Raw genomic sequence first — 25,924 nt, 5'->3', positions numbered from 1 at the left:
CAATGGCGGCCGTGACCAGCTGACCGGCCGTGTTTGTTTAGCACGTGAAAAATGTCGGCGTCGCAACAAAATGATCTTTAAACCGAAAATAGTGATTGAATTCAAAATAGAAGTGCAAAAGAAGCTTTTGAACATCAGCTCCGTTCTTTTTATGTGGATCAAACGGATTCTGTGCACAATGTAAAAAAACCATGGACGTCTGCCCGTATTTTAGAGTTTAGTATTTTGTTGGTAAATAAAGTATTCACTAGTTGTTATTTATTTATACAGAAAAATTTAGGTACGACGAGCGAAGCGAGGAGTGGTTAGTATTAATTGTGATCACGACGCACGAGCCGAGCGAGCGAAGCGAACGTGCCGCGGCAGCGTCCGGCGAAGTGCCAGAACCGATATGGAGGCGTTTCATCATATGCCTAGGAATTTCATGATCTGCCTAAACTGGCCAAATCATGAAATGGCGGCGGTTCATGATATGCCTAGGAATTTCATGATCTGCCTAAACGTCTCTAGGCAAATCGCTAAACGGTGAGTTTTGAACGATATGGCGGATGTCCCTTAGCCAATTCATGAAATGGCGGCATTTCACGATATGCCTTGGAATTTCGTGATCTGGCGGATTTTACGATCGGCCGCCGATATATACATACTTACTAACATGCTGAATTTTTTCAAATTTTGCCATCCTGTTAGGTTTTGATTTTAGGGTTAACATTTGAACTATTTAGCAAACAGATCACTGAATCGAAAAATCGTCTTGGCAACCCCGCAATGGTTTTAAAAGACCTATGAAACGATATCCCACACTATAGTCAAGTTCACTTTAGTCAAGAAAAAAAAACACCCCCACTTTACGTATGTGGGAGGTACCCTAAAAATTTTTTTTATTTTTATTTTACCACTGTCAGCGAGACTGATATGTATATTCATGCCAAATTACAGCTTTCTAGTACTAACGGTCTCTGAGCTTACCTGCGGACAGGCAGACAGACAGACGGACAGATAAGGGTTCCTAGTTAATGAAAAACGAATATAAGTAGTACTTAGTAGTAGTTGACTACGGAGCCCTAAAAAGAAGGTCGCGGGTGAGCAGAGTAATGGTCAGTTCATCAATTTCACTATGATTTCTTTGGCAAATATATGGGCAGTTCACATGACGAAAGTAGCACAAAGGCACCTTGTAAGTGATTCAGTTTCTTTGACTGCACTTTGTAACACTGCGTGCAGTGCAGAATTCCGTCCACATTTGAAAAAAAAACGCCATACCTACCTCAAAATCATCATTTTTAATAACAGAACTTTATTCAGTGTTCCGTGCCTGGATTCAGATTAGAATAAGATGCCGTGGGTGTCATAAAAAGTGGGTGACATCTATTTGGCATACATTTTAATGTCCGAAACTGATTACGAATAACAGGTTTCGCATAATTTATTTACGCCGAATCATAAACTTGCCGAAATTTAGTTCGGCGTAATTTTGTATAAGCCGAATAATGGTTTACCCGAATTTATTTTAGCATAATATTAACATGGCCGAATTTTATTATGCATTATCTTGTTTAGCATATATGTAATTTAGCCGAATTTTGATAGGCCGAAATCCTGTCCAAATCTATGTCCGAAAATAAATTACCTAATTACTATTGATGACTAGAAAAATAGGTTATTATGGTTAGAATTGTATTTATAATGGAACGAACAGGCACCAGTAAAAGTGGCACGGGCATAAAAAAGGGAGGACAGGAAGCTCGGGGGGCGTAGCCCCCCGCATCTAAAAAAACATAACCCTACGAAGGTTTTTGAAAAAAAATGAATATTTGATATTCGGATAGGCGAAACAGGAAAGGGGGTACGGGGGGGGCGATGCCCCCCGAAAGGGGGGCTCGGGGGGCGGAGCCCCCTTCAATAAAGAAAACCCAGGTAACGTGATTGCTCAACTATAGGTTAGGTTAGGTTAGTATTTTGACAAGGCGCGAAGCGCCTTAACTAGGCGGAATAGGAGCTTCGCGAATCGGAGCTCCGTCGACTTTGCCTCAGAGTCGTTAAAGAAGTCGTTAAAAGTTACATTAAGTATGCGAAAGTTACTATCTGCGTAACTAATTTATGCGTAAGTAATTTTCTGCCTAAACAATATTCGGAATTCACAAATTATGCGTAAAGCCTATTCGGCTTACATTGGTTATGCGTAAGAGAATTCTGCGTAAACTGTTATGCGAAAACAGTTTCGGCATAAGTACTATTGTGCGTAAACAGATTATGCAAAATAGAATTATGATATAAAAAAATATGCGTAAACAAGGGGAACCCATAATGGGTAACTACATAGTGAGCAGCAGCGCTCTCTATTGCCTTATAAACGAACTCCGGACTGCAGCACTGCGGTGTGGAAGGCAACGGAAACCACCGCATTATATTTTCCCAAGAAAGCTGTCATGAAGTTTCACTAGTGATCCTCAAGCGACGCCCACGACCACTCTATCAAGAGTGTAGAGAAGAAGAAAGACTTCAGAGTTCAGCTCAGTTGATATCTTGATTTGAGATACAAGCTTTTTTCAACGTTTTCGTTGGTATGACGTTATGCAATGACCGTCCGAATCACAATCCTATGTTATTTGCTAATCCTGCCGCTAAGCAGCAGTGCTTGTGTGCTGTATTTTGGCTTGGAGAGTAAGACAAATAATTAAATTTTTGGCACACTCTAGGTGTGCAACGCATCAGCAATCCTCTGGTGATGCGGGTGTCTAAGGCTGGTGGTGCTCACTTACCACTAGAGAATTCCCACTTGTTCCTTTTCCATCCTATTCCTATTATAAATTTGGTATGTAGGTAGATAGTTTAAGACTGGGAAGGATAAAGAATAGTTTTTATCTCGGAAAACTTTGTAGTTTCTGCTAGATTATACGATTTTTTGGCAGATAAAGTCGTGGACAACCGCTAGTTTCTTATACTTTAAAAAAAAACATTGTAACCTAAACACGGTCACAAAGCACAAGTACCTACTTTTTCATCTCATTCGATCAGAATTGATGGCAACACCGAAAGCTCCAAAAAACAGAGGGCGCTATTTCGGTTGTCGAGGGCAGCGCAGGCGCAGGGGCCGGAAAGTAAGCTGAAACTAATCCGGCGCGCGGGTGGCCGCAACCCGACACCGTACATTTGTCATTTATAATGCGCGCAATTTGTTGCTCCTCACCTCACGAGCCTTTTTATGCTCACTTATACTTTATTCAAATATTCAAGCCTTGAGATGTTAGCAATATTTTTTATGACAGTATATGGCATTTCTGTTTGAGAACTTAAGCCGTAATGCTGTAAGACAAACCTGTTGGAATGTAGAGTTTGTTTAAGACAAAATAAAAAATAAGATCTTAAACAGAATATGTTCTGCTCTCGCTTCTATATTAAGTAGGTACGTGCATAGGCGTGAGCTTCGCCTGGGCCAAAGTTAGAAAACACGCATTTTCCCAGAGATTAGACGAAGCTAGATCGATTGTTCGCCCTTGAAAATTCCCAATAGCAAATTTTCTCAAAATCGTTACAGCCGTTTCCGAGATCTCCAAAATAAATGAAAAAAAATAAACTAGTAGTTAGTAAAATAGAGTTGTTTAAATAAGGTAGGTACACTTATTTCAGCAAGTTGCGATACGATCGTAGCAATAAAAAATTTGATTCACTGTACAGAAGCAAGTTAAACAATCAACGCAGAGTAATAAAAAAATGTATAACTAACTAGTTAATATTGTCACAGATGTCCAATCGCAGTCAGCAATTGATTATGCAAGCACACTCGTCGGCTGAACACTTCATTTCACGCACGATGTGCGGCTGATTTGATTTCATTAACTTTTTTGGCGAAAAGTCATAACTTTCCGCCGCTTTCTAACGTTGCACAATATGCGCCTTGTGTGGCCCAAGCACCATGTGTGTTCCTTCACAAATATTTGGTTGGTATTTGAAAGCCTCATTGATGTTTTGACGTTCAATTTTCAAATTGAAAAAATGGGCGCCTACAGCGGTCGCTCTTTGCGCAAACTGCGCACAATGGCCTGTGAGCTTTGTGCGTGGTCTCACAATCCATTTTCATCCATTCTTGCACTAGTCGCACTACGTTTTACGACCTCGTTGTTGGTGTTGATTTTGAGAATGAATTACGACTTCCGACGTCATGTTGTGGTAAATTTTTTATTTGCTTTGGTTGGGTTTTTGGTGTTAACAATAAAGTTTTTATTATCATTTCTTAGTGAAACGCACATGCTCGTGTGTGATACGATAACGATATGATAGAGAAAATCAAAGTACGACACTTTCCGTTAAAAATGTTTAAGCATCCTATGTATCAGATAAGTACTTTTGAATGAGCTTTGCAGGTTTTACCCTACCCCTTCAAAGTACTAGCGAAGCCGTAAAGAACTGCAGACACCATTTTGCCAAATTGAAAAACACCAGAGTGCCTCATAATGCCTCTTAATGTCTCACCGGGAGAGTTATAGCCCCTTAAGCACGCAGCATTTTTCATATTTTCTCAAATAATGCGCGTACATACGAGAGTTGTGGGGTTTTTATAGGTGCGTTGTAACGTTTGTTCCGCCGGGCTATGGGCTCGTTTCACGAAGGTACAAGGTGCAATGTTACAAGTTTTTTACTTGCTGTAGGTATATATTTAAGCGTGTTCTTCTTGACTTGTACATTTGTATCTTTTGGCTTTATGAAATGGGCTCTTGTTGTGGTTCTACGTAGGCCGTGAGTTGTCGCGGCTCGGGGAGAGCAACCCACGGCGTTGGCGCGGAAGGCCATATTTCACGGTTTATACCTATTACATGAACTCGCAACGCCTGAAGGCGCGCTGTGTTCTCTCATTTCACTTAAATCGGAATGAATTACTAAAACCCTTTGTGTATGTCGAGTCATGTGTCATAAAGTATGATACATTGCGTAAAGATATATTTACGTATCTTTAAGTATGTAGGTTTTGATACAAGGTGGCGCCAGATTTACGCTTGCTTGTTTAAAAAAAAATTAAATTTATGATCACTGATGATTTGGTAATTGAGATGGAATCCTATCGACAGTAGGCTACATTTTGTAATCTTTCTTCTAATATATGTAATACTCGTGTCACAGTGTTTATTATAACCAAACTCCTCCGAAACGGCTGGATCGATTTTTATGTTTTTTTTTGTGTATATTCGGTAGGTCTGAGAATAGGACGCAAACTCTTTTTCATACATCTACGCGGTCGGAGTCACGGCCAACAGCTAGTATTCCATCCAGCCATCCCAGCCTATATACGTCCCACTACTGGGCGCAGGCCTACTCTCAGAACAAGAGGGCTAGTATTGTCTAAAAGCAAATCAAATACTTTTGTCATGATTAAGTTACAGAATTATAAGGTTACATTAGAACTAATTCGCATAATTCTATAGCTCATTATTTAAAAACCGGTCAGTGAAACAAAAAAGTATGGGGAGCATAATACATAAGTATATCTGTTTACAACGTAGGTAAAACAAACAAATCTAATTCATTAACAAATTTATATTTATTTATATTTCAAATGTATGAATTCCTGACCATGAGCGATTCGATTCCTGACGCATCGAACCATAGAATAATAATAATTGTCATAGTAATTTTCCTTGTCTGACAATGTGATATACATATGATATTTTCTATGAAAAGGTTCCATAGCGATTCACTGTTTACTTGATTCGATAGTAATAGGTAAGAAAGTATCTGCTAGTTATGTGGGGTGGACATTTGCGTTAGGCAACCCAGAGAGCGCGAAAGAAGCGTGAGTTGGGTAGGTGTTTTTGGATTTTGGGTAGGTAAGTATACCAAATCAGCAGTTAGTGTACGCTTTGCTGTACTACTGATCACTGACGTTACGGTAAAAAAATTACGCAACCCGGAAGGATAAAGTTGTTACGGCATCGCATCACGGTACCTACGAAAAGTTTTAAAATAAACCGATTTAAGCAGAGCCTGTGTAAGGGAAGGGCAGTTATTTTTAGAAGTAATCCGAGCTTATGACGGATTGTTGTTTAGCTCACTTCCCGCTCCAGTTCAACTGAGAGCTCCCCTTAGGTATAAGTAACTAAAGCTACCAACTTATTTCCCACACAAGAAGTCAAAGTCGTAAAAACGTAAATAGTTATTCTACTGCCACATCTCTTTATATTAAAGCAAAAAAATAACCTCCCCTAATGAAATATTAGAATTTTAATAAATTCTAAAATAAGATTTTGTTAATAACCGGAAAAATTAATATCTCTATTTGAAAATACTTAGGTGAACAATTTTTAGTGCTGGGACAAGATTAGTTACAAAACTACATAAAACAGCTAATATAAAATAAAAATAAAAAAATTATCTACCCACTATTTCGTCATCATGGACCGCTGAAAAAAGTAGATACGTATCATCGGAAAGTTTGAGGTTTTATTTAATGAAACCATAAACTAAAAAAAACTAAAAGACCGGCAAGACGCGTCATGCGTGATCAGTTGCGAACGCGTTACTGACTGGTTGCTGACTAGTCGTGTCGCGTGCGAACCTCAATGAAAATGTATGGCGGTGGGTGACTATCAAGCAACTCGTTAGTAATTTGAGTTTGTAACTAGTCAAAGGCTTAGACTGGAATATCTATGTCTGTCACCCCCTTTTTAGGGTTCCGGAGCCAAAAATGGCAAAAATGGAGCCCTTATAGTTTCGCCATGTCTGTCTGTCTGTCCGTCCGTGGCTTTGCTCAGGGACTATCAATGCTAGAAAGCTGTAATTTTGCACGGATATATTATATGTAAAGTATGCCGACAAAATGGTAAAATAAAAAAAACAACAAAAAAAAATTTTAGGGTACCTCCCAAGACTTAAAATGGGGGTGTTTTATTTTTCTCATCCAACCTTGATGTGTCGAGTATCGTTGGACAGGTCTCTTAAAACCATTGTTTGCAAAATATTCAACTTTAAAGTGCAAATTTTCATTAAAATCGAGCGTCTCTCCCTGTAAAATTTAAACGGGTGGGTGGTAAAATTTGAAAAATGTCAGGATAGTAGTAAGTATATCAAACTTACAAGTAAAACTATACCTAACGGTTAAGCTTTCTTGAGAATTATTAGAAGTTTAAGAGTAAATATACCTAAACTATAAAATATACCTAAACTTGGAATATTCCGTACAAAATACGAAATCCTTAGAAAGATATTACTTTATTTTTTTTGTAATCCCTATTTCGGGCGTGGACACTCTTGGCCGGTTTTTTTAATTCGCTTTATAACAACAGGTTTGTAACTTTTATGAATACCTATTATAAGTCGTTATGAAATCGTCATAAGCGGCACTTGCGTAAAAATGTCTATGCCGTGCCGGATACCTAGCGATATTAGGTACCTACCTAAGTAAACAACCTCGGAGACTCGAAAATAGAGTCGAGTTAACTTAGGCAGCAGCAGTATTCGGTAGGTAGGTACAGCCACCAGCACCAATATCTGACACAGTAAGCGTGCATAAATATCTGATACGACTCTATTCCTAGGGCCAGAAGGACGTGTCAGATATTCTCCGCAGTGGCAGATACCTATTAATGCTGGTGACTAACTGTACCTAGATAGGTATTTATTTTTGAACAACTTTTGTTTTGAACTTGACGGTTAATTAATTCAAATGTATCTAAGTGTGAACTCTCAACTGAACTTTTCGCATAAGTACCTACATAGGCTTTTTTGTATACTTAGTCGGACTAAAGTCAAAGTCAAAATATCTTTATTCAATTTACATAGGCTATAACAAGCACTTGTGAATGTCAATAAAAATCTAGCACCAGTTCGGAAAAACCTCAATTGAGAAGATTCCGGCTAGAAACTCAACGAGGTATATTTTTTTTAAACAGATTTTTCAGACTAGTTAGTTTGTACCTAGATGGCTTGGTTATTTAGGTATAATTTACATTGCCTAGTTCAAAGTTTTAAGAAAAGTGACCACCTACTAAAGTAGTTATTTATTTCTTCTCATCAGTATTGATTGAATTGCTTACAATAAAAATTAATTTAAACCGTTTTATCTGTTTAGACTGTATACTATGCGATGCGTTAGGAAAGATGGACAGACAACAGACACTCATTACCAAATATTCCACATCTTTAATGCAAAAAATGCACGTGTAATAGGTAAATTTAAAAATACTATAAAATGTATAGAGAATCGTACCTACAAAAATGTGGAAGGAAACGTTTTTGTGTTCGGAATTTCCCGCCATTACATTTCAACCCTCTTGCGGCACTAACTTGCGGCTCGGAGCGCTGACAATACATCCCATCTCTCTCTAACACACGCATGTGCGCATACCGTGCTCGCGCTTTCCCACTCTACACTCATCTGTTTTATGGGCGGCGCACTCACTTCAATGCGCGCGCGTTTTTATCAGTTTTACTTCCCGTTGCTTCAATAAAATTTCTTTCAACATATTTTTAAAAATTGCACTTGTAACATCTATTTTAGTTCCTCCAATGTTGATGATTCAAACATCAATTTCAAATTATTTCTAATTAAATTACATTTAATTACGATTAGGTCAACTTCATTTTAAAATGCATATTTTTGTACATTTGCAACTGTAATTATTCGCATCACGTTTTGCCAAAAAACGTAATAGTCGCGAACGCATGTAATGTTATTACTTATTTTGGTGTGTGAAGGAGAGGTAGTACAGGGGAGGGGTGAGGGGGGACGCGACATCGGGTAGCGCGGCCAGTGGCTGCGCCGGGGGGCGTCGGCCCCGCCCGCCGCGAGCGCGCCGCGCGCTCAGTTCGCGCTCGCCGCTCCTCGCTTGCTCGCGACCGTACGTTAGCACATAACATTCGAATTTCAGTTTCAAACGCTTGCCGCGAAATGCGTTCGTTTATCAAAACAAGTGCGTAGCGATTTTTTTAGTGTCAATTTTACTTTTTTTTTTAAATAATGGACAGTTGGAGACAATGCGTGTGGTGAAATGTGTGTCGGCGTGGTGTTGGACTGAGGTCTGCCGCGTTTGATGGATGTGGGCGCGGAGGGCTGGTCGCGGGCCAGGATGGTGGCCGAGGCGAAGGGCCGCGCCACGGACTTCTCCATCGCGGCCATCATGGCCCGCGGCGACCAGGGCCCCGACGCTCGCTCCCCGCCGCTCACCGGTAAACAACACTTTTCCACTTATATTTCTTTAAATTTTCGCGATTTTACAGGACTAAATCACGCACCAAATATTTTTTTTATCTCGACAACACTGAAAACTATCGATAATAATTAGGTACATACAATTATATCAATTTTATATAATACGGTAGGAATTATTATTATCAGTTCTCGTTCTCACCTGGTACCTACAGTGCTGCATTTGTACAATATCGTGTATATTACGCTCTACCTACTATGCATTTGAACGCAACTGACTATAGCACGGCCCTAGAAATAGAGTCGTATCAGATTATTTTATGCACGCTTGTTGTGCCAGATATTGGTGCTGGTGACTGTACCTATAACAAACGATTATCTATTTGTCTACTATGCGAGGCTACGGAATATCAAATCGGTCTTTATTATACAAACCCAACAAATGTTAGATTAAACTTTGGAAAATAATGGATCTGTTTGAATGGTAGTTTTAATATTGACTCTATCTACCTCTACCTTCAATTAACTATTAAAAAATACAAATATCTCATCAAGGTTTGAATAACTAGATGTCTATACCAAATCTATTACGTATTGCATGTGCCCTAACTTAGTTGTTAACATTATAAATAGATAAATAGGTAGGTACATTGTGCTTGAAAATTGCAAAGCGTGCGTAGTAACTTTGCGACGGCTAAAAATCACCTGCTTATCTGTTGTTGAACTTGCATTTTTCCACAAGGAACATGTAATTTAAGAATACCTAGTAAATAAAAAAAATAATAAAAAAATAAAAATAGTAAAAAGTTAAGAAACCACTGAAATATTGAGTAATTAAATAAAACAATCGAATATAAGCATCTTCCACGTTAATTCATTTAATTCAACACTAAATATATATATATATATATTTATGTAATGTGCGAGGTCCGAATACAATATTTCTATTTCTATTTCAATAGCTAGTTGATTATAATTGATGACGACGATATTTGAGATTTAGAAAATAATTAGGAATTTAATTTTGAGTAATACCTATATACGTGCCATGATTAAAGAAATGTGTTCATTTTTTTATTGTCCCTCATATGGATCTCATGAAATATTGATCTCAGAGAAAAAATGCATAGAATCTTTTTTGTAGAAAATTTGATGTAGATTACTTATGTCTTAGAACATTTTTTGGTATGGGCCACCGTTTACGAGTGTTTTACGAAAAACTAAAAAAGGGACCTTTAGTCCCACCTCCACCCGTTAGCTTCACTCCCACCCATCAGTACTTTTAGTATATGGTTTAAAACACCATTCTCTACAACTATGCCAAAATTAGCTTATAGAGTTTTTTTTCCCCTGAGAGGCAATTTTTGGTCTTCGTTAGGCACGCTATTATAACATCACTTTATTTATTGTCTGTTTGTGCGTGCGTGCCAGTGTACCTACGTACCTACAGCGTGCGCTGGTCTCATGAAACCGTAAAAAAATGCGCATTGAGTAGGTACGTGACATCAAAGTAAGTAATCTTAAAAGTAAGTACCTTACCTACTATTATTGAAAATGTATGATGGCAAGAAGTATGGCCTCAAAATTCAAGTATGATTAAGTATAATAGAAAAAAAAACTTTAACTTCCATTTTGTAATGATAATTATATTTTTTTGCGCGATTTTGACTTTCGTTTAGCTGGTTTTTTATTTACCTAAATTACATATTTATTGTTTTTCTCCTTCTTGAGCTATCTGCACCTATTTTGACGGTATAGGGCTCCTAAAGGCACACTCTTATACCAGGTGGGCCCTGTAACAGGAGCAAAAAATTAAACCACAGCTTCCACTCTTAATCTTGAGCTAATTTAGTTCTACAACTTTTGAAAATAACTTGTATTATAATTTTTATTATAATAGTTTAAAGTTTTAAGTTTAAATCCGTCATTTTGTTATGTGACAGGCGATGTCATTTAGGCCATTGGATGCCGTACATCAAAAATACCATTTATTTTGTTTGGAATAAACAATGATAAAATTACTTAATTTTTGAAAGTTGCAGAACTAAAGTAGTTCCATTTGAGTAGCAGATTTTGTGTTTTAATTTTTTGCTCCTGTTACAGGGCCCACCCAGTATATGTACCTACAGTACAGCATGTATTTTTTTGAAAATCATTGAAAAAAAAACAGCCTGTGATGTATAGGCTGTTCTTTCATTGATTTTCAAAATTCGTGTTCTTAGTTTTTATTAAAAAAAAAACTTTCTGCCAAGTTTTTTGCGGAGCATTCTTCTTGGCAATGATGGTCTTTCCGAAAGCGCTGGTGGTTTAAAAATAACGTGTAAAAGTGCCCATTGCGGAATATTTACTGAATAAATGATTTGAATGGTTAGGTACATAAGTAGTTATGTCTATTAAATATTACTATTGTAACAATCACTAAAATGTCTACTTTTGATTTAATTACCTTAGTTAACCCATTGACAAATAAAAAGCCCAAGACTTATTACCTATTCCTATTTACCTATACAACTTAACACAGAAATCACCTAATAAATTTTACTACCCATTGTTTACTATCATAATTGAACATTCCTACACAGACTTAACTTTATTTCAAACAAGCTTTTACCCGTGACTTCGTCTGCCAAGAATTTGTTTATCTGACTCAAAAAATATTCTGTACCTTATTTATTTTCAATTTATTATTATTAATCGCCAGTTTGGATCAAAATGTGATGACCCTTAATCATATACGAATACTTTTCACAACTAAAGCACTGCACCAAATTTGATGAAATTTGGAATTGAAAAAAGCTTGCGCTGCTATAAAGTACGAGTAGAATATTTTTAAACAGTTAATGAGAGCGGATGAGTCCACGAAACACAGTTATTAAATTATATATAAATATAAATCGAATTAATATTATGTCCAAATTTGTCACTTTTACGGCTGGTCTCTATTTCTGGGTTTTTCTGTGTATCCATGTTTCAGTTTATATTTTCGTTGGATTTCACGGGATGACCGTAAAAGTAACTAATTTGCAGTTGAAATAAAAATATTAGAAGGCTTGAATAACCAATCTTAATTTTATGCTTACTAGCGACATCTCTTGTCCGGGTGAGCGGTTAGTTCCGAAGGAATGTTGACGTCTCTCGATCTCTCGGTCTTTCATGACTCCTATTTAGATCAAGAAATATTAACTCAAAATAATACAAATTAAATTTCTGAAATTTATGGATTATTTTGAGTTGACCTTACTCTTGATCTAGGAGTGGGATTTGTACCTACAGATTGCCTTTTTGATGCGGGAAATATTACGAGTAAGCTATGAGGCCAATCCCCGGGCGTCAGCTATAGTTACTACACCTGTAGGTACCAAGTTAATTTGTGAAATTGTTTTACTTTTCTTATTCATATAAATAGCTCCAAAAAATTATTTTCCGAGCGAGTTTCCACTTACCTTTATATTTATATGCTACCGTGAGCTCAAAAGATGCGATTTTTGAAAAGTATCATTTATATACGAAGCTGTAAAATAACTTTCTTAGCTTTCAAAAGAATCATAAAAGTCCAGACGGAGCTACAAGGGTTCGAATGCTAATTGGAAGCGCAGGCGCAGGTCGTGTTGCAGCGTTCGTTATTTCGGATTAATTGTGTGGAACGAATACTCCGTGCATCGACGGGTTGCGACACGCATATTACTATACTTAATATAAATAAGTATAATACGTCCTTTCTTGTATAAAGCCAAGTTTAGACTTGCAAGAAAAATCGAGCAAGTCTAAACTCTGCTTAAAGAAGGAGAACGAAGTACGTAATTGAGTATTATTGAATAGGTACCTATTAATTTTTGTACGGGTAATTCCTCAGTTTTGTGCACAGTTAGTTATGTCATTACCGTGAATGCAGGTAATTGCGTTTTCGACACAGTACTAAAATTATGATGGATTCACAAATTATTTATGACACGTGAAATCGTCATGAGAATAACGTTTATTTGAAATATTATATTTCAAAGAGTTCTATCTATCTATCCTAGTGACATCCATGGCAGTAATTGTGTGCATAAAGATGACAAATACCCAGGTAAAGAAGTATTTATGTTCATAGAAACAATTTTTATTTTTTTCGATGAATTGATAGTTCTAAAAAAGTTAATACCTATACGTACGAATATTCCAATCGATGTGAGGTAAGAATGTACCTAGCCTCGAAAAATTAGCAGCCACTTCACAGAAACTGATAGATCGCGAATGGTATACATGAAAGCCTGCGAACCTAATTTCGGTTTCGGGTTTAGTTTCGGCAGGTTTTCTGCGGAAACCAAAATCAGACTGAGACATCAATTTAACGCCGAATCTTGCTGAAACCGAAACCGAATATTTGGTCGGACATTTATTATGTCTGATTATGTCGTCTCTTGATATCTTATATACTTATCCGCCTGAATTTCTCCTAACTCCTAAATTGAAGCAGGTGCCTTATTTTTATTCCTGCTACCGCTTTTTAATTCGATAATAGCATTAAATTGTCAATGCCAGTCAAATAATCAAATGCGTTTACTACAACAAATCGGACTTGCATAAATTCCAAGCTAAAATGCTGTAATTTTGTGAATAATAAAAGGAGGCACAAGATTTCTTCAGATAATAACGATTTCTCTCTCAAATGTTTTTATAAAAGCTTTTATTTAACTTGCAATGTATGTTTAATGTATTACCTATCTATTTATGTGCGGGTCAAATCTTGCAAGTTAAATTTGAGCCACTTCTAGTAGTCGGATTGTCTTGAAATTTGGCATACCTATGTAAATTGCATGACAATACAATAATCTGGTAGTGACATCCTAGAAGTCCGACCAGGATCGTCTCCACGGCACAGAACTCTTCAACGGTTAATGGATTTGACTTGAAATTTGGTATGCAAATGTAGTTTGGGTGACAATGCAAGTACAGTCAACAAAAAGTACAGTCAGCAAAAAAGCTTGTATTTTTAATGTTTTTTTTCCAAAAACTTATTATTAGGTATCTACCGCAATTTAATTCTTAACTATGTGTAACTCAAACTAATCGAACTGCAATGTTATTTATGTAAACGAGTCCCGCTGCATGCTGCTGCTAATAATATTTTTTTCACACCTCTCCTTCAGTAACTTCTCCTGGTGACGAGAAAATATTTCATGGATGATTTTTTTAAGTTGATAATTGTAAAGCCACGCCATTTTCTATGCTGGTTGTTCTTTAATAATATTTAGAATTTGTTTTTTTCAAGTTTCTTAATGGGTGAAAAAAGCTACATTCTGGATTCAATGTACGCCCTCGCCGTAAATACACCATTTTGCTCCCTTGTGACACAAATAACTATTGCCGGTCTTGTCGACATGCATATATAGGTTAATTGTTAAACCCTTCATATGGTATCAACTTGAAATATTTTATCTCAGTTAACTATTGATTTAATATTTTCATTTATTAAACCGTTTCTTTTATTTTGTGTTTACTGGGCATTCGAATTATGAAACAAATCTTCTAAAACTCTTAGATAAGAAAACGTATCTACAGTTATCATAAGTATTCTGAAAATTAAGCCATCTTTTCTAATCATCTTCAAATAAGAGTCAAGTTCAATAATAATAATAATAATTAAACGTAAAATAAGAATATAAATCTATGCCAACTTTATAAAATATAAACAATCAATAAAACAAACAATCTTAAATCAACCTTCGCACTATTTGACCCGCTTATACTGCTTAATAGGAAGGCCGATGCTCCTAGGGTCATGTAAGTTACTTAATTGTTTGCTCACGATGCAATCAGAGCTTGATCGATTCTTGTAGACAACCCTATCATATGTCCCAAGAATTGGAAACCTTTGTTACTTATCAGACGACGATGCATGATGACGTCAATCAATTGTTTTACAGGTTCGGTGTCGCGGCAAAGCTCTCCCGCGTCCCTTAGCTCGCCGGCGTCCAGCTGCCGGTCACCGGCACCTGACGAAGACGTGGAGGTGGACGTGGAACAGTGTTCTGATGGCGAGGGCGAAGGCTCTGACCAAGCCGCGCCCTCACCGGCACCTTCCTCAGGTAAACAGAATTAATAGTACTTTATGCAACGGTTACGTAATAGGGGTCCTTAAAACACGAGTGTGTGCGCCTCGTTTCATAAAAGGATCACATGAGTGTTTTAAGGCATAATTATATTAGTTGCACACAATATCTTATCTAATAAACATATGATAGATAAGTACCTACTCTAAGATGGGTTCAGAAACCGATGACAAATGTCCTGCATTGCATTTTGCATTACTGACTTGTTTTACTAGTAGCATATTCATAGGTATTAAACGAATGTATCTACCTACTGAATAAATAAATTAAAACCGATAAAGGAATTATTTTTTACTTCAAGTAACAACACAGCAAAAAAAATAACAAACAAAATGACAACAGTAATGGCGGCACGAGAAATCTCTGTCACGAATGTTTTTTTTTTCAAGACACAGAAAAATCAGTAAAGCTTCTTATGTCGCTCGAGATCAAATTGTCGTGCGATTTATATTTAAAAACATACCAAAATGACATTTCGTATCGAGAAAATGTTGTGTCTAAATAATGAAAAAAATCTGATATTTTTTTCCATTGACTAGTAAGCTTATTCCTACCGATAAAAAAAAATCAGCCACTTTTGAAATTTCATCCATCGCCCATTTTGCAATACATGTCAACTGTTAAAATTCTTTTCTCAGGGTTGACATTGTATTGCAGAATTAATCAGGGTTAACACACTATTGCAAAAGAGCGTCCTATCCAGTTATTAAGCCCCTTTGGGTTTGCGTCATGCTACTGACATGACACAACCCAATGATGAATCAAATGATGTATTTAATTTTTACATTAAATATGTGCTGAAAAACCAAACAGTTGTAATTCGCTCTCCCAAGTCGGGTCACAGCTATCGGTTAATGATAATTGATAAATTAGCAAGGAAATGATTGATAAACTATTGACCAATATAGCTCTTCCCCTGGACGGATCCAGGAGGAAACCTCAGGTCTTAGGCAGGAGGTTACTCGACAGGCACTTTACAACTTAATTTTGTATTGACTTTTAACTTCGTTTGTTATTTACTGGGGCCAATGGCAGGCTTATGGCAGGTCATCTCAATCATTTGGAGAGTTTGACAGCTGACATCTGTCAAATGTTGTTTGTTTTATTTTTGAAAATTATTCCTGTACAAACACACCCTAAAATGTGCGTAAATTATTGAGATGAAGGCGTACCTATGTATGATTGTTGTCTATGGTAAGAATTTTTGTTATTTTCTTCATCATCATCCCAGCTTATGTACTTACGTCCCACAGCTGGGCACAGGCCTTCTCTCAGAATGAGAGGGAATGGTAAGAATTTGTGACATTTTTAATAATTATCATATGTGACGAAATAACTTGAAAGATTCTAAGCAAGAATAGAAAAAAAAACTGTCTGAAATTATCTTCCAACTAACATATTTAAAATTTAATTACTTCGTAACCATAGTGCTTAATTTATAAAAAAAATAAGTATCTATTTACGGCTACTTTGATGAGGCAAGTTTCGCATAGTCACGGTTATAGACATGTAATAGTTTACGTATGAAAGTAAGGACTTACTAGTGAAAATAATACTCCTTGAAAACGGCCCATAATATCTAAAATTTGTAATTTGTAGGCGAGTAATTGGCTTTGTACATAGGCATACAGCGTGAGATACACTCCATAAAGTGTTGTTTAAATTACGAATTTCATCTATATGTTAATAGAGTGATATCATTAGCTCCCATCTATATATATCATAATTTCTAAAGTTGTAGAGTTTACATGTTACCTACTTACTTTTTTAAAAATGCATCATAATAACACCTTTATAATCATTCATAGGAACGCAAAAAGTAAATTGGAATTGTGATTATAGCTACTGTTAGCATGATAAACAAGCTTTCTCATACAATTTGGTTCTCACCATATTATACGATTGAGTTCGTGTTAGAGCGATGATATCGTCTTATATGTCGGTAATAATGCATGGCGTCGTAAAGATGAACCAGTTCACTGGTTGGCATTGTTCCTCTGCAACCTCTAGTAGACTGTAATCCAGTGGGATAGAATGTGGTGCCATAAAATTTTATTAACTGTTAATTGTGAAAGAAACCGCTGAATATAATTGGTGAGACGTTCCGTAAATCAAATACACATGCTGTTAAGTAAAATAAATAGTTTTAATGGCTTAGGCGGCAATTACACTGCGTCGTTCACCTAATGCGGTCGCCGAATTTGTTTCAAACTACTTCGGCGAACGACTGTCGCCTTTACATTAGTCTGTCCGTCTACTGCGGCGGCCATATTAAGGCGGTGGCAGCTGTCGCTCGCCGAATGCGCCACCGTGTTCTTTACACTTTTGCGGTCGCCGTATACAGCAAGCGGCGAACGACTCAGTGTAATTGCCGCTTTAGTTGCGAATGAGTTCGGAGTGGTTATTCTAATTGTGGTTAGAGAACTTTATTTTACATTCCACTAATGAGATAGTACTGGATTATACGAAATGAAATCAGCGACACTATGTAGGCACGTAAAACCAAAAACAATTACTGCACAAAATTATTTACCTAGCTGGATCTAAATTTCAACCCTCTAGGTCACCTGAAAGTCAGTTAGTCCGTGGTAAAAATGGTGATTTTCCGACGTCAAAATCTGAACGGTGAGAGATTGTTTTTGAAATTCAGGGTTTGGTAAGGACGGTTTTACAAGATTCGCTAAATTGGAATCTTAGGTCAAAAAAAAACTTTAAAATTATTGGGTGTTCAAAGGTGGGCCGAAGTGGACCGTGTAACCTACTGCGCTATGGTGTGCCTTTATTGCTTCGCGCACTTGGCGGATACACTGCTGTGTGTCTAGATAAGTTTTTTGGTTTACTATCATTTGGCAAACAACGTTTAACAAATGATCATTAAACGAACAACGTTTCGCAAACTATTCATTTCACAACCACTTCATATCATAAACTGCTCATATCACAAATGATCATTTGATAAATAGATATACTTTTAACAAACTTGTCACTTTACAAACACATCATAATAATATGATAAATCATCATTTAAAAATTGCCCATTACCCAAAAAACACATTTTTCAAACTAATAACTAGTTACAAAACATCAATTTATAAATGATTATTTGACAAACTATTTAGGTAGGATTTGGTTCTCGTGGCTCATTTTTGTTTCGTATTCCTTAAGGTCGCAGTTCTTACCTAACCTTAATCTAAACAACTATACTATATTTAGCAACCAATTATTATTTCTATGGGTCGCAGTTCTAACCTAACCCAACCTACTGTACTGGCAGCAGTTCGTTTTTTCTTAGGGTCGCAGTTCTAACCTAACCTAACCAACTTTACTGGCAGAAGTTAGTTTTTCTTAGGGTCTCTCACTCTCAGTTCTAACCTAACCTTTTTCTTAACCAAGACAACCTGAGCTACAGGCACCTTTAATTACTCCTAATAAAGTGTTTACCAAATGATACACTTTATTAAACGTTTTTTTGCCAAACGTTGCTTTGACAAACGTGGTCTTGCCAAATGACGAAAATAATAAATGAATAGTTTGCCAAATAAAGAGTTTGTAAAAGGATCAATTTGTGAAATGTGGTGTTATAAAGCGATTAATTTGTGAATCAAAAGTTTGCGAAACGTTGTTTGTTAAATGAATATTTGTTGAAACGTTTGTTGCCAAATGATTGGATAGGTACCAAGTTTTTTACTAACACATAATTACAAACTACACTTAAAAACTACAATAACTAAGACTTACAGTCTGGCCAAAAAGAGTAGAAATTAAAAAGTGGCAACACTGTAGTGTCATCCCTTTCAAACCCTGTCAAACCAAAAAGGGAGGATACTACAGTGTTGCCACTTTTTAATTTCTACTCTTTTTTGCCAGACTATATTAATAATTAGAAAAATATTTTTTACTTATAACAAAAAAAATATTGATTGGGAGGAATCACTGAAGGAATGAATGAGTAATGAAGGAAGTAACAAGGATTTTAGATTTTGTTTTTAACGGAAATAATTATGTAGCTATCTATGCATTGTATATCTATGTATCTCCATGTCAAAGAAAATATTAAGCGCAGCAATGTAGGTATGTAGGCGCTCACCTTTTGGCGCATACCGCTTTATTATATTGTTACTTTCTGATTATGTTTAATCATCTTTGTAAAGTACCCACATTTATGACGTTTTGTTTTATTGGTTAGAGCTAGGGGAGCGAGATACGCCGTCGCCGGCGCGGCCGATGCCTCCGGTCACCTCCTGCAACTGCGAGGAGCTGCTCTCTGTGGACTGTCAGCTTGAGACCAAGGAGCTCTGGGACAAGTTCCACGATCTCGGCACGGAGATGATCATCACTAAAACTGGCAGGTAAGCGAAACAACCATCCGGGATTTGCGAGAGTTCGTTGTAAACTCATCAACCTAATGTAATCTTTCACTTCCCTAAGATCAAACCTTATAATTAATTCACTCTAAAATCGCCTCCGAACAAAGGGTTCATCGGAATGAATTCATCAGCCAAAGTGGCCAATTCCGGAATAATTACTTCGCGAACCCGGCAGTCCTTCAACCCTTTAACGAGATAAATTAAAAGTACATTTTTTCCTAACCGGTGGCGTAATGCCCGGCTATAAATTCACAAAGCCCCAAAGACAACAAACAGGGCTAGGGGGAGGGGAAGATGTTTTTATAGTCACGCCGAGAGGTTTATCTAAATAATTGCTTAGTCGGCGGCGGTGAGCGGAAAATTGACATTGTGTTCGGCGGACTGGGGACGCCACGGCGAGCGCGGGCCCGCTGGCTTGACGGACGTTACGAGTTGTCTCTAGAGACCCCGCAATATTGTCATTTCAAGTGACTTTTAAACGTAACTAATTTCCCTCTACCCTTACTTATTTCAGACATTTCCACTTGGTATAAAATTTACAACACGTTAACAAATTTTATTGGTCTATATTTATACTCGACGCTTTATGTTCAACAGTAACAGTTTTGTTTATAACCATATTTTTATTCAATGATTGCAATATTTATTACTCGCGAGGTATAATGTGCGCGATAAAAGACGATATTTTCATAAGTGGAGCGGCAAATGGGTTATTACGTCTCCTTCAGTTGAGTATACCAAGAGAAGGTGTGCTATTATAGATCGTATCAACATCCCCAACATAAACTATTTACTTTTTCTTATTATGAATAATGTTGTTATGATGATTATTATTATAATTATGATGTTCTGTATAAACGGAAAGATTTATTTTGCAGTGGTATATTAGCCTAGGTCTAGAAGTAGGTTATTGCTGGCTGATGATTGATTTAATTAAACGGACGAGCTGCATAAAAAATCGTAAAAGAAAACAAGGGATAAAAATAAATGGAAATATTCAGAACATAAAGTGATCCTATATGGGTTCCGCATTTTTCTATCGAGGTAAGGAACCCTAAAAATCACTCCAGAGTAAAACAAAAACGATTAGTGCAGCAAGTGCACACAATGGTATAATCCTCTTATTAGTCCCGTGTCATATGTTTGCACGGATTCTGGGGTCGGGGTCGCAACAAGTGCAGTTAGTCTAAATCACTAGCCGGCACTCGCAGGATTCAATCTCCAGAGAATAGGGGCGCTACTGATATCCCCGTGTCGTATCTATTTGACGTATACAATGAAATCGACCTATCTTGATACATTTAGGTAACTCATAGTTTAAAAATATAGATTGTTAAACAAAACTAAAAACGACCGCAAAACTAGTTGAAAGCTACATAGCTACCGTAAATTTAAATGTTTATAGGTAGAACTGGAGAAAATATTGACTGTTTTTGTACATGATTGCATCGGAATTCCTGCTTTGCATAATTAAGCCGTTCATTTATAAGTTAATGTTTGTAGAGACACGTATAATGTTTGGTTCAAATAAATTGTGAAGTATCAAAAACGTGTAATCTTCACACTCGACCTAAACAAGGGATAAATCAGCCCGTCTAATCAAAATGGGATATCAGGGGCAAATTTTACAAGGGGAGGGTGTCGGAGCGTGTTTTTAAATTGGTCTACGATGCATTGTCTATTAATTTTCCTTGCGAATTATTTTATCTCCTGGTCTATTTATTTTTGCTTCACTGTTGTTTATAAGTTTCTATTCATTTATTGATATGTTGTTTGTTTGATACACTTTACAAACTTTATTTTTAAAATTTCTACGACCTGTTGTAATAACTTTTCTACTTTTCACATATTTATGGTATGTGAAAACATTCCTTTGTTTAGATTTAGCCTAGTTTCGTACATGTTATAAATAAATGCTTTGGTACAACATCATTTGACGTGCCAACTCGGTGGTACCACTACTCGAGTAAGATGGACGACTTGTCGATAATATCGCGCAGCGACGTCGCGTCACTAGCAGCGGCGCGCGAGAAATGTCGGCCTGTCTCGATTTCTTTATTTTTGATTTTTTCGATTTGTCGTTTTGATTTACAAGCGGCCACTTTACTGCCGAGGGAACTTTGTTACAGCAAACTAACTGGTGGACGATTTATGTCCAACCTCACGGGACAATGAGTTTCTCCAAAATATTTGAATGTTAAGCAATAACGTGCTTATTTTACATCCCAAAACATTTATAAATGTTAACAACCTCATTGCTATATTTCATGTTGCGGTTGAGTAACTCCTGTAGAATGGTTCGTGCTGATTTTGAACGGACAATGTCTCACTCCGCTTGTGTAGTTCACTTACGTATAAAAGTCATGTTTTCCAATAGCACTTTGCGAGTTGTGTGTACTGTCAAGCGGACAGTGTGTTTTCGATGAGATCTATTATTAACTGCGAACGTGCGGTTAAGTTCGTGTAAAGTAAGAAAAGCAGCAATTATTTGCATGATAATCTCCGAGCCGCTGGAACGTCAAAGTTCACATTAAGCGCACGAGTTAAAGGATTCACGCGCACCTGACCCGCGCACCTTTTGATTAGCTTCTGCTCTCTTTGTGGCTCTCCCAAGGTCTTGACCGTTATAAAAAAAACTTATGACATTTAACAAACAATATTTAATGCCATTTTGACAGTTATTGCAGTCAATGATTATTGTTGATTATGAGCGGGTTTAATGCAGTTTTTGTTTCACTAGGGCGTTTCCTAACAGGTGCCTCTATATTAGCCCTGCAATAAAACGCTGCCGTATTTTATGCTAGGATTATTTTTGTTGGTCACAGAATTAACATAACTAAGTAGATAATAAAATAAACTTAGCTTAATGTTGAAACAGCGTAATCGAAATAAATAATAAAATGTTAAAATAGAAGTTTAGTTTGTAATTTGGAGAAGGAAGGGGTGTTATCAGAGTCGTAATATTTTAGGGGGATATAATGCGGATATAGCGATAAAGACGATTATCAAGCGAGGCGAGGAGTCGGTTTGGACAGTGATCGGTACCTATATAGTGTTCAACTGAACATTTGGTTTCGGGTTCGGTTTGAGTTTTGCCGTTAAAACGAAGTTTGTTTAGTTTCGGTTTCCGCAGAAAATCTGTAGAAATTAGCACTGATACCGGAACTGAGTTCGACGGTTTTCGTGCAGCTTTCAGATGTCATCAGTGTAGTGGAAAGGCTCCGTCACTAGCGCTTTTGCAATTTTTTCGTGACTACGTTGTTATTTCACATACGTACGTTTTATCGAATAATTGCTTCCATGAACACAAAATACACTACAATAGCCCTTGATTAAAGTTTCGGTTTTGGTTTCGGCCGAAACACAAACCGAAATTCGGTTTCCGGTCGGAATACTGGTTTTGGGCGGACACAGTAATCATTTTGAATAAATCGCGAGTAGCAGCGGCCCGCGCGCGCGCTGCTATGCATGCCGAAATAATTGAACATGTAGAGCTCTATAAAATTATAAATGCAAATTTAAGCTACTGCATAAAATTTCCTCGTCTAATTCTAATAATTAAAAAAAACAAGCAAACTGACACCGGCTGAAATTGGTTCAGTTTACAATTTTTTATTTAAAATTTGAGAACCTTATTAGTACGGCCTTAAATAAAAATTTACGTTTGTTTTGCAAATATAAATTCACTCTATTCTATGATTAGATTGATTTAAAATTTGGTACGGATAGTTATATAGTTTAGGTGGCAATGCAAGTAAAATCAGCAAAAAGTAACAATCGGCCAAAAATATTGTACTTAGATAAAAAATTATTAGTAACAAAACAAAACCTTACCTAATTTGCTCATTGAAAAATTACATCGATTATTTGTGTTCGTTTATCAGTAGCAGTTAAACAATTTGTTTGTTGGCTTCTCGAACGTGCGAGATGTAAAAGCGTGGTGTCGATCGCGGCCTCTCATGCGCACGCGCTGCAACGGCTGCGATGCCTCGATAACTTGATCAGCTGCTTGCCCATCGCAATAAAACTGAATTATGTTCACCTGTTAATTGACGACCAGAATTATCCCTGCAAAATCCGTTTTGTAAGCCTCATCTGCTGTATGTTACTTTATATGTACAGGAACGTTTACGTCATTTGAACGTTTCATTAAAATCTGTCATTAAGATACAAATTAATCCGTTACGTTGTGGAACGTTTTTGCAACTGCAGTTTTCTATTGTTATTAAGCATTTTACGATTGTTATACTCCTACATATTTATCGTTTGTAGATACTATTAGCTTCTAAGTAATTTAACATTTTATTTATAGGTTATGCGCTGTAAGCTATGATTATGACTAATTTATCTTCTGTTTTTGTTTACCTACTGTAATTGCGTATAAAATAATTCGTATGCATGTGACTAGTCTGTATCCATGTCTATTTTTTTAAACTACAATACAAAGCTGGTGAGGCTTGTAGCGAGTATTAAAAGTCTCACTATTAGATCGAGGACCAGGAAATTGGGCGATAAGTTATCGATATATCAACGACACAGAACATGAAATTTAATAGTTTTATGTCTAAAATGGTTGCCTGGAACAAATCATTTTCAAAACATTGACTATGACAATGGGCAGTTGCTCTATTTCACGTTTTTGTTTTTGATAATTCACTATACTTGGAGTTAGAAAAAATCTTCCCTCGAATAACTTGCGATTTCAACATGATTTATGTTATGGAAAGCTCTTGGTAGAGAAAATGAACTGAGCACAATGAGAACACCCACGCATGCGCGGAGCTGTCAGCTACTGTGCGTTTGCGCAAGGCAGGGACTTACCTTATCTAGTATTCATCGCGACAGATTGACGCTGAGTATCCATCATAATTGTGGGATTGTTCGGTACAGTTTGATTATTCAGGAACCTGAGCACTGGATGTGTATTTTGTTAATTGCTATATAAGTATTTAAGTAGTTTGAGGTAGTAGTAAAAGAAAAGGAATTGCCAAAAAATCTTATAATGAAAAAACTGTCCCAGTGCAAGTTGAGCTCATGCTCTGAGGGTTACGTACAAATTTAAAAGCCATCAAAAAATAAATTTGTATTTTCTTTTTTTTTCTCCACTAAGTGCCTGTTTTACTTTATTTTTACTTTTTCTATTTTTGAATTAATCTCTTTTAAGTACGGAACCCTAATATATGAGGTCCAGCTAATGTTTTTCAAAATGTTAGTATCTCATTATAACGAAACTAATTAAACTAAGTCTTAATAAGCTAAACCGTTTTCAAAATGCAATTTTAACCTTAACCCTAATCTTGGACGTCGATTATTCAGAATGCGGTTGAATTAAGGAGAGGCTTCATCAAGCGCGGTGTTCATTTTAGGGCCATTAACGCCTAAATATAATAAGCGAGTTTAAATAATTACGCAAAAAGGTGTAAAAGGCTATTGAATATAGAGCTGCGCTCGCGCCGCCCGATGAAAGGCTGACGCTCGACGGAGATTGATTACGTAATCATGGACAACGGGTGATTTCGGGAATCTCATAGAGAGTAATCACCATCAATCTCACGGCTCGTTGATGCCACATTCAGGAGATTCATGGTGCCCGGGCTTCGGGTTCCGCGCAGCCTCGGGGTCATAAAAGTTTAATAGTGTTTGGACCATTGTTATGTTTATCTATAGTCGTATCACTTTTTTTTATTCCAGGACTCGATTTTTTATGTAGAACCATAAGGATTGATCTCATTTGGATTACGTTTGTGAATATCTATTTAGTTTGATGTCACTATTTCTTGTTATCAAAGCTAGAAAACCTATAAAAATTAGATAGATGGATTCGGATAGAAATTGAAATAGCGTTTAGTCTTTTTAACAAACAAATACGATATTAACATGTAGTTTCTACCTTGTGGTTTGAGTTCTTGTGCACAACAAAGAAGGTGGTATCTGGCAGGCTGTCGTCGCACAATTAGCCGACCATTGTGCCGGTGCGCGGGCGCCGGCCAGTGTTGGTTTACCGTGCGCCTACGCCCATTGTATCTCCGCGATCGCGCAATGCCATTCCACTCACACTGCTCAATGAGATATTATCTCCACCATTATTAGCTGAACATTAGATGTTTAAATAGCCTATGATTTAATGTTCCTTATATTAGAAGGCGATTCATTGTGATTGATTGCTTTGATTCCCTAATAATTGACGTACGCCGGGAGCTTCATTGTGGTTGTGAACTGCAAGAATGATCAATGATTGCTCCTATTCATAGATACGTTACTTTGTATTAGTTTAAACTTAATTAAGTCAAGCCTTGAGATTTCTATTTAACAACATGGAACGC

At 36.9% G+C, this 25,924-nt stretch overlaps 1 protein-coding gene across 1 annotated transcript in view; it reads left to right on the top strand.

Annotated features, from left to right (window-relative positions):
• Positions 1-8,767: 8,767 nt before the first annotated feature.
• Positions 8,768-25,924, top strand: part of LOC141426726 (T-box transcription factor TBX20-like) — a 73,220-nt gene continuing 56,063 nt past the window's right edge. Inside the window, exons 1-3 of the mRNA XM_074085856.1 lie at positions 8,768-9,159; positions 15,049-15,210; positions 19,421-19,583. Coding sequence (XP_073941957.1) covers positions 9,024-9,159; positions 15,049-15,210; positions 19,421-19,583 — 461 coding nt within the window. The 5' untranslated portion in view covers positions 8,768-9,023. The remainder of the gene's footprint in view (positions 9,160-15,048; positions 15,211-19,420; positions 19,584-25,924) is intronic.

Source organism: Choristoneura fumiferana, chromosome 3 (assembly GCF_025370935.1).
Source record: "Choristoneura fumiferana chromosome 3, NRCan_CFum_1, whole genome shotgun sequence".
NCBI classification, from domain to species: Eukaryota; Metazoa; Arthropoda; class Insecta; order Lepidoptera; family Tortricidae; genus Choristoneura; species Choristoneura fumiferana.
Note: the sequence above shows the minus strand (reverse complement) of the source record. Positions and strands in the feature narration are given on the sequence as shown.